Source organism: Sycon ciliatum, chromosome 1 (assembly GCF_964019385.1).
Source record: "Sycon ciliatum chromosome 1, ocSycCili1.1, whole genome shotgun sequence".
Taxonomy (NCBI): domain Eukaryota; kingdom Metazoa; phylum Porifera; class Calcarea; order Leucosolenida; family Sycettidae; genus Sycon; species Sycon ciliatum.
In genome coordinates this window covers 68635249-68644284 of record NC_088643.1, presented here as the reverse complement: position 1 = coordinate 68644284, position 9036 = coordinate 68635249, and the positions used below count along the sequence as shown (strand labels likewise).

Below are 9036 nucleotides of genomic sequence, written 5' to 3'. Positions count from 1 at the left end.
TTCCAGCGAACATACCGATATTTTGCTCCGTTTTGCCAGCAAATTCTCTCGTCAAAATTCTTCGATATTTTGCCAGCAGAATTGCTAGCAAAATCGGGCTATGTCTAGGAGACTCTGGGCCCGCTTCAGGCTTCAGCCCGTCACTGGGGCCGTCCCTCAGCCGCCTGACCCTGGCCCTGGCCTGGGTGTCGATGTCGCGGTTCAGGTTTTACCGGGGCGGGCAAGATTCCAGATTCGCCCCCCCCCCCCCCCGTTAGGCCTTACCGCGCCTCGTGGCCCTTGAGAGAGTTGAGGGGACACTACATCGTTATGACAGTGATATGAGGTTGTGCTACATGACCCGTGACTGTATACAGGGCTTTTTCCACGCTTGTTTTGATTGATTTTGATTGATTTATATTTCACGGATCCTCCAGAGGCAAATAGATGCCTATCGAAGGGAGTCTCCTAAAATTAATAAGTATGGAAAATGAGAAAGTATGTTCGTAGGGGAGAAGAGGTAGAAGATACATTAGAATATAGAGTACAAAAGAAGTAAATTCAGTACTTCGGGTAGTGCATCTATCCGTTTTTGTTTCGCTCTGTAAAGAGCACTTAGGGTTCCCTGTAACAAGACGGCAACGTCTGTAGGGCCTTCCCTATCAAAACTGTAATAAATTCTACTACTACTACTACTGAGAACGTTGACTTTATTTGATAACAAACTGGGTGCCGGAATGAAGAATTCAAAAAACGGAAGCAAAGAAAGCAATGGTGACAAATCCAATCAAGTATATCGTAGATAGGAAAATCAAATCCGGCAAATAAATCGGAAAATCCAATAAGAAAATAAAATAAAAGAATCAAGTCAACTATCGAATACCAAAACAAAGAGTAAACCCGCATCCGCAAACACAATCAAAGCAGCACCGTTTACCCAACTCATCCAACAACCCAGACAAGAGAAAACCAGATAAGGTACACAAAGAAAACGGGCAAGTCAACCATCAAATCATGACCAACATATAATAGCAAAATTGCTACAACAAAAATACAGACAATATCATGAAACAGTTAGGTCAGGCATGCTAAACAGCCAGGTGGGCACGGGCCCTACACTCCACCACAAAACCGCCATGACCAGCACCCATGAGCCTTCGGCGGTACGAGTGTCGTGACCCCCGCAGACAAGTTATTTGCCAGCGAATCAGGCACACACTGATCCGGGCACGAAGCTGGCGCATGATCAGTGAGTAGGGGAGATCACGGTTCCTCTCACTGATTTGAGCTGCTAACGACTTCAGGAATATTGACGCCTCCGGCGCACACTGCCCATTGGTGGCGAAAACCAACGGCGTGAACGAACCGCGGTCGACGTTGTTGATCCGGCTCGAGTACTGGCGCTTCTTCTGCCTCTCGTTGTCAGACAACTGGCTCGCTACTCCCGAACGCGACAGCAAAGACGGCCTTGGGTGGGTAACCCGAACATCAAAGAAGGCGTTTTGCTGTCGCGTCCAGAAACCGCGAGCCCGTATGTCTGCACGAGCGGCATCAGCTCTAATACCTGAGACCGTCTCACCATCGAGAGGCAGCAGAACAGGCTCCAACTCGACATCATACGCCACCTCGGACATGGCACTAGCCAGCAGGTCCCGAACCTCGTTGTGACGTTGCGTTGGGTACCCGCCACAGGGGCATGTCATAGCGTGGTGGCTTGTCATGTCTTTGCCACACACGCATGATGCTGGCAAACCTTCCAAGGGAAGGCCATATCGTAGGCCCACAGCATCACGGAAATCCGTCCTGCTGAAAACGGTCCCAGGCATTGTAGTCGCAGGTGGAGTCGTCAACCAACTTGAGACGCCATCTTCACCTGCGACCTCTACCAGTAGCCGTTGCGTGGGCGGGAGGCCGGATCGGATCTCCTCTGCCAAGTTCCGCTGCTGAACACGGCGCGCCAGTAGGAAGCGACGAGCGGGTTCTGTGCCAGGGGGCGCCCTGGTCCCAAAAAATGGGGTATTATTGAAAAATGGGGTACTAATAGTACCCCATTTTTGCGATGAAAATTATTTTTGGCCCGGTTTTTTTGCGGATAAAAATATGTGCCAGGGGGTGCCCCTACCTCAAAAAAAGGGGTATTATTGAAAATATGTATTGGGGTGTTATGCTCTACCCTAAACAATAAGGTAATATGGTGTCATGATTTGGAATTCTGCATGTATCATTAATTTTGATTTTTAGGGGTGGGTAATATGTCCAGCCCTACATCATAATATTGCATTCCGATGTCTAAAATATTACTATTTCAAATGTCAATGTTATCTCACTTTTTCCAATTTTATATTAATCAGAACTCATAGTTTTGCAGTATTTTGACTTGTAATTTCAATTTTTCGGATCATTTTCACCCAGGGGATGGCTCACGCCTGGTAGGAAGAGAGAGAGAGAGAGAGAGAGAGAGAGAGAGAGAGAGAGAGAGAGAGAAGATAGCACCCATTTTGTTCACCCAGGGGATGGCTCACGCCTGGTAGGAAGAGAGAGAGAGAGAGAGAGAGAGAGAGAGAGAGAGAGAGAGAGAGAGAAGATAGCACCCATTTTGTTCACCCAGGGGATGGCTCACGCCTGGTAGGAAGAGAGAGAGAGAGAGAGAGAGAGAGAGAATGAGAGAGAGAGAGAGAGAGAGAGAGAGAGAGAGAGAGAGAGAGAGAGAGAGAGAGAGAGAGTCTAGCAATCAAAGATATCTTGAGAAGGTACTACCCAGGAGCGCTTCCTGGAAACTTCGATGATTGGAGCTGTGTTCGAAGCCTGAATCGTCACAATTGATTCATCCAGGTCATCATCGGCCTTGCGCTTCCGGCTTACTACATAATCACACGAGACTTCCGGCATCTTCTTAGGATATCCTTCTTCGTCGATGTCGATCGTGCCGACACGCGCAACAACACGGGTTATCCTCGTCGACATCACTGAGAGGCGGACAGATTTCGTCGTCGCTTGTGTATCCCCGTCTTTTCGAAAGACCTTGCGATCATTGAGATCCTTGATGACACGGATGAGTTCCTGAGCTTCGATCTGCTCTCCATTTGCAAACGTCTCTTCGACAATATCCAGAACACCTGCAGCCTTCATCACGTTGTACATCGATCTTCGCCCGTCGTCCCAGCAGCGGAGCAGTCTGCCCGTATCTCGCCATGATGATGATCCATAATCCTCTACACCATCAACAACGATCTTCGGTAGACGCTGGTGTTTCTCACCGCTCACGAGAACGCGCGTCGACACCCTGCACAGATACTGTGCAATCTCCATGGGAGTCATGTCCGCTCGATCCGGGTGAAGAAGCATGGGTCTTAGCTCGTAAGCTGTACCCAGATCGGTGAGTAACCGAACGGTTAATTCATCTTTATTACTACAAGAAAATAAATAAAACTTCTCTACATACGGTTCGGAGGTTGACCAGGCCGACATCTTTGATCTGGTAGAGAGAGAAATTCTGGAGACGGTACTCGATCATCCAATGGACTCAAAAATGAATTGTGAACCAAAAATGAAATTATATCAGGTTTTATAGGTCCCGCCAAGTCCCGTCCCGCCGGGTCCCGCCTCCGGGAAGGTGACGACCTTGGAGAACACGGTGAACACGGTGCGCGCCAAAAACCAAAACGTTGCTCGCGACATGCCGTGTCTTTTTTGGTTCGGGTTTGGAATCTTTCCATTGACATAAGTCAATTAGTTTTCCATCTATGTCCGTAATCGAAAGGTCCATGAGGTGTAGAATTTTTCTAGCTTTCCTCTCGTATAATTCTTTTCGACATACAACAATTCTTTCTCGAACTTTTAGCTGCTGGAATACCGGATTCATCTTGACCTCAGATGCACAGATCAGGCATCCATGCATTGACGTCACAGTACATCATTGCAGCACTGATTTCACTGTGAAGTGTGGAACATGGGTCAATGCGCGATAAAAGGATGAACGTGATTTCAGCGGGAAGTGCGCTAATTGGTCACATGTTTTCAGCGGGAAGTGCGGTAAGTGGTTAATTGTTTCCAGCGGGAGATGAGTGGATTGGTTAATTGAAAAACAACCAGTTATTCCGAATTCAACTATTACGAAAACCCTATAAAAATAGATCCTCGGTACCTTGTCAAGCCATTGTGTGGTTGTCCGCCACCACCCCTGCTCAGGATGGAACCCCTTCGGAAGAAACCTCGTCAGTCTTTTGATGTAGTGAGATCATCTGATCTGTTGCAATTCTTTAGTTATTGTCCTGATCAAGAGTTTGCAGATGTACTAAAGTTTTTCTCTCATGTTCTACCGTCGCTGGAGCTGCTTCTTGAAGAGAATATTGAGCAATGGGGTCAGTACAAGTGTTCTTTGGTAGTTCAGGTGGTGATGCAGAAGCTGAATCCTGCTACAGGACAAATGGTTTCCAACACATTCTTCTTCCGATCGAGTACAACGCTGGTGCTCAACACCATGGACCTGAGGGACCTTCTCAGTAGGATGATTGCTCAGATCAACGCTCGTCTTGATGATTTCGTTCGTCATGGATCAGGTTGGGTAGTTGAACGGATTTCCTGTTTACACATCGAAATGTCACGCTACTGTGTACTTGGAGGAAGTTCGTACATCCCCTTGCCACCGGAGTTGAAGTCGAAGAAGGCCATTGTTAACGTGCAGAACACTGACAACAAGTGTTTACTGTAAGTATAGCAGTGGGGTTTCAGTGTGGTGATACGGTGTATGGATTGAACTGTATGCCGCCTGTCCATGTCTTATGTCATCCGTACTTTAGATGGTCAATACTGGCTGCTAAATTTTCGGCAGACAAGTCTCATCCATATCGTCAATCGTCGTACGCAGAACATGCGGATACTGTGGATGTGAGCGGCATCGAGTTTCCAGCAAAACTGGAAGACATACCAGTCATCGAAAGACTGAACGACGGTCTTTACATCAACGTCTTCGGATATGAAGAGAAAGTCATATATCCGTTAAGAATTTCTCAGCAACCGCAGACCGCCATCAATGTATTGCTCATCCAAGACGAACGCAATGACGTGGAGGTGCAGCACTGGGTGTGGATAAAGTCATTCAGTCGTCTTGTTGCTACTGGAGCACGTCGAGCACATTTTGTCTGCTTCAGATGTCTCTCAACACACGTCACGGAGAAGGGATTGAATAATCATATGATGTACTGCAGTGAACATCCTGAAGCTACGGTGGAGATGCCAAAGGCTGGTGATAGAGTGATGTTCAGGAATGTGAACAAGCAGCTTCAAGCCCCATTTGTAAGTAGAACACTTAATCAAGGTGAACACACTGTGGTCTGTTTTTTTTTTTTTTTTTTTTTTTTTTTTTTTTTTTTTTCTTTTTCTTTTCTTTTCTTTCCTGCACATGTTTCTTGACTCTGATTGTTCACCTTTCTGCTGTTTTACTCGGTGTTGTCTCTGCAGCTATTCCTAATTCTCTATCTATCTTTTCCGCTGTTTTACTCGGTGTTGTCCCTGCTGCTATTCCTACTTCTCTCTCTCTCTCTCTCTCTCTCTCTCTCTCTCTCTCTCTCTCTCAAATGCAGGTGATCTATGCCGATTGTGAGGCCTTCATAGAACCTCTGTCCGCTGTCAAGAAAATCGGTCATTCGACATTCCAAAAGAACAAGCATGTAGCCTGTTCCTGTTCGTACATTGTAGTACGATCTGATGGCGTCGTCACGAACCGTTTCTTCTACCGTGGAGAAGATTCTATGTTCTGTTTTCTGCTGTCACTTGAGCAAGAGGAGGAGATTATCCGTGATGAGCTTCTAGCATGTAATGCTGGTCAAATGATCATTTCAGAAAGTCAACAACGTGAATTTGAAACGGTAGTCTCCTGTTGGATCTGTGGTGAAGCGTTGGGTAGCGATCGTGTACGTGACCACTGTCACATCACCGGTGCTTACCGTGGTGCAGCACACAACCATTGTAACCTGAACATGCGGATTGAGCCGTTCAAGATCAAGATTCCTGTGATCTTTCATAACTTGAAGGGATACGATTCTCATCACATCATATCTGCCATTGGGAGAACATCCACTGATGAGATTACGTATGTGAACGAGAAAGGACAAGAACGGGTACGTTACATATGCGTGGTGTGTGTGTGTGTGTGTGTGTGTGTGTGTGTGTGTGTGTGTGTGTGCGTGTGCGTGGATCATGATGTTTTTCTAAGAAGGAAGATCATTACTATGGTGGTACTCATATTCACGTTTATATGATTGATATTCATCTTTACAGCTGCACCTTAAAACTGTGTCTCCTCTTTTTCTTTCTTCTTCTCAGACCAAGCGTCTCGGTGCTATCAAAGTGGTTCCCATCAACAGTGAAAAATATGTCACATTCGGATGGAGACAGTTCCAGTTCATCGACAGCCTGGCATTCTTGAACACCTCCCTAGACCGGTTGGTTTCGGCTACACCACCAGATGCATTCGCCCTTCTATCCGCACGATTTCCAGACGAGGATGAACGCAAACTGTTGACACGAAAGGGTGTCTACCCGTATGAATATATGGGGTCGTACGACCAATTCGAAGAAACGCGTCTACCACCCAAGGATGCATTCCACTCAACGCTAACGAACATGGTGAGTAGTGTGACAGATATAGTAGATCTTTCTCTCTTTCTTTTTTCACCATCTTAATTCGAAGTACTAAAATAAGACAAAATGTGTTTGAACGCTTCCTGCAGCTTCATACTAAATAATTGATTGTGTGGGCGAACTACTAAAATAAGTTCGTTGATTTGTTTTTCTTTTTGGTGTACATTTTCTATTCCCTAGGGTATCAGTGATGAAGACTATGCCTATGCGCAAACAGTATGGACTGCGTTTGACTGTGAAGATCTAGGAGACTATCACGACCTCTACCTGGAGACTGATGTGCTGCTGTTGGCTGACGTTTTCGAAAACTTCAGAAGAACTGCTCACGCAACCTATGGATTGGATCCCGCTAATTACCTCACCTTACCGGGATTTGCCTGGGATTCGCTGCTGAAAATGACGAAGGTGTCCCTTCATCTCATTTCCGACATTGACATGTTCAACTTCATTGAGCATGGCAAAAGAGGTGGCATAAGCATGGTGTCCGCTAGACATGCCACCGCCAACAACAGATATCTATCGGAGTACAATCCAGACGAGCCGACAAGCTTCATCCAATATTTAGATGCGAACAATCTATATGGATGGGCCATGTCTCAACCCTTGCCCGTGTCGGACTTCTGCTTTGAAGCAGTGACGGATGATCTTCTGGAGACGGTACTCGATCATCCAATGGACTCTTCGACGGGATACATGGTGGAGTGCGATTTAAGGATTCCAGATGGTGTGCATGACATGATGAATGACTATCCGTTGGCTCCTGAGAAGATGAAGGTGACACGAGATATGCTTTCTCCATATCAGACCCACATGGCAGAGAAACTAATGGTAAGTCATGGTCTATCTGGTGGATATGCTTGTATTAATCTTCTAAGGTTTGTGTATATCTATACTGTACTCTTGTAGGTGACCGGTTTGGAAGCGAAGAAACTGGTACCAAATCTACTGGTGAAAGAGCACTATGTTCTGCACTACAGAAACTTGCAGCAGTATGTGTCCTTGGGTGTGGAGATTACAGATGTACATCGTGTGCTCTCCTTCACACAACACCCATGGATGAAGCCATACATCGACACTAATACTGACCTGAGAAAGCTATCAACTTCTGATTTCGAGAAAGACTTCTATAAGGTGGGTACTCCACATCATGTGTGTGTGTGTGTGTGTGTGTGTGTATTTAGCGATAGTGTGGGATCTAGTATGTACTGGAAGTGTGAATGACCTGAAGATAACAGTTTTCTTATTGTTGTTTTTCTTGGCTTTTTTTTTTTTTTTTTTGTATGCCTGTTTATCGTAGTTGATGAACAATGCTGTATATGGCAAGACCATGGAAAACGTTCGAAACAGAGTAAACATCAAGCTCATTCGTGAACAGGATGAAAAACCACGTCTCCAGAAAAGCATCAACAAACCTTCGTACATCCGCAGTGTAGCCTTTGAGAACGATCTGATAGCAATCGAGTTTGCCAAGACAAAGGTGACTCTCAATAAACCCATTTATGTGGGTACAGCCATCCTCGATCTGTCGAAGCACTTGATGTATTCCTTTTACTATGAAGTTCTCCTACCCCGCTATGGACAAAATGTACGTTTGCTCTACACTGATACTGATAGTCTGATCGTACATATTCAAACGGATGATCTGTACACCGATATGTCAAACAACATAACAGCCTATGACACATCCAACTATTCACCATCCCACCACCTGTACAGCACGGTCAACAAGAAGGTGGTAGGGAAGTTCAAGGACGAACTAGGTGGCAAACCCATCAAGGAGTTCATTGGTTTGCGGAGCAAGATGTACGCATACCGCTGTGAAGACAACGACGACAATGGCAAGCGTGCCAAAGGTGTGCAGAGAAGCGTGTTGAAAAACACCATAACCGTCGATGATTATCGAACATGTCTCGTCGAGGAGTCTCAGCTGAAGAGAACAATGAATGTTCTTCGAAGTCGACGACATTGCATTCACGGAGAGGAGCTACACAAGATTGCCCTCTGTGGATTCGACAGTAAGCGTTACATTCTGGAGGATGGTATCAACACCCTGGCATTCGGACACAAGGATATTCCAAAGCACTGAGGGATTTCCACACATACTAGAGCATATGTCATATCTTCTCATGAAATACATTGTAAATACTATGCGATTCATAATATTCACGTTAATCCAAAGCATGAGCTACATTGTACATATGAAATGCTAATACTTTTTGAGATCATTCACATCCTTCTTTGTTAACCAGGTATGGAATTTTTCGTCTTGATAACCCTTCCATTTGACGAGCCGACTGTTCTTGTTGTATTTCAACACCTTATCGAATCTCAATCCTGTGTGTCTGGCATGTTGTAGCTCAGCTCCATAGAACTGTCCTTGAATGACTTCTCCCATCAGGTCTTGAACACGATAGG

The 9036-nt window shown here is 45.6% G+C and overlaps 1 protein-coding gene across 2 annotated transcripts; it reads left to right on the top strand.

Annotated features, from left to right (window-relative positions):
- The first annotated feature begins 5844 nt into the window (after nucleotides 1-5844).
- On the top strand, nucleotides 5845-8894 carry LOC135805103 (uncharacterized). 2 transcript variants are annotated; one of them, XM_065319097.1, is made up of 5 exons: nucleotides 5845-6098; nucleotides 6304-6606; nucleotides 6802-7449; nucleotides 7528-7752; nucleotides 7919-8894. In XM_065319097.1, exons 1-5 carry the CDS (start codon nucleotides 5958-5960, stop codon nucleotides 8705-8707), a joined length of 2106 nt encoding a protein of 701 aa, XP_065175169.1. In that variant the 5' UTR covers nucleotides 5845-5957; the 3' UTR covers nucleotides 8708-8894. The 2 variants fall into 2 exon arrangements, with proteins under 2 accessions (XP_065175169.1, XP_065175171.1); XM_065319099.1 differs by lacking the exon at nucleotides 7528-7752.
- Nucleotides 8895-9036: the final 142 nt, after the last annotated feature.

What these genes read in the sequence shown, in the direction of transcription:
- LOC135805103 (XM_065319097.1), top strand. Translation starts at nt 5,958, where the DNA reads ATGCGGATTGAGCCGTTCAAGATCAAGATTCCTGTGATCTTTCATAAC. An exon ending in ACGAGAAAGGACAAGAACGG is followed by an intron (nt 6,099 to 6,303) that starts GTACGTTACATA and finishes TCTTCTTCTCAG; the next exon opens with ACCAAGCGTCTCGGTGCTAT. An exon ending in ACTCAACGCTAACGAACATG is followed by an intron (nt 6,607 to 6,801) that starts GTGAGTAGTGTG and finishes TCTATTCCCTAG; the next exon opens with GGTATCAGTGATGAAGACTA.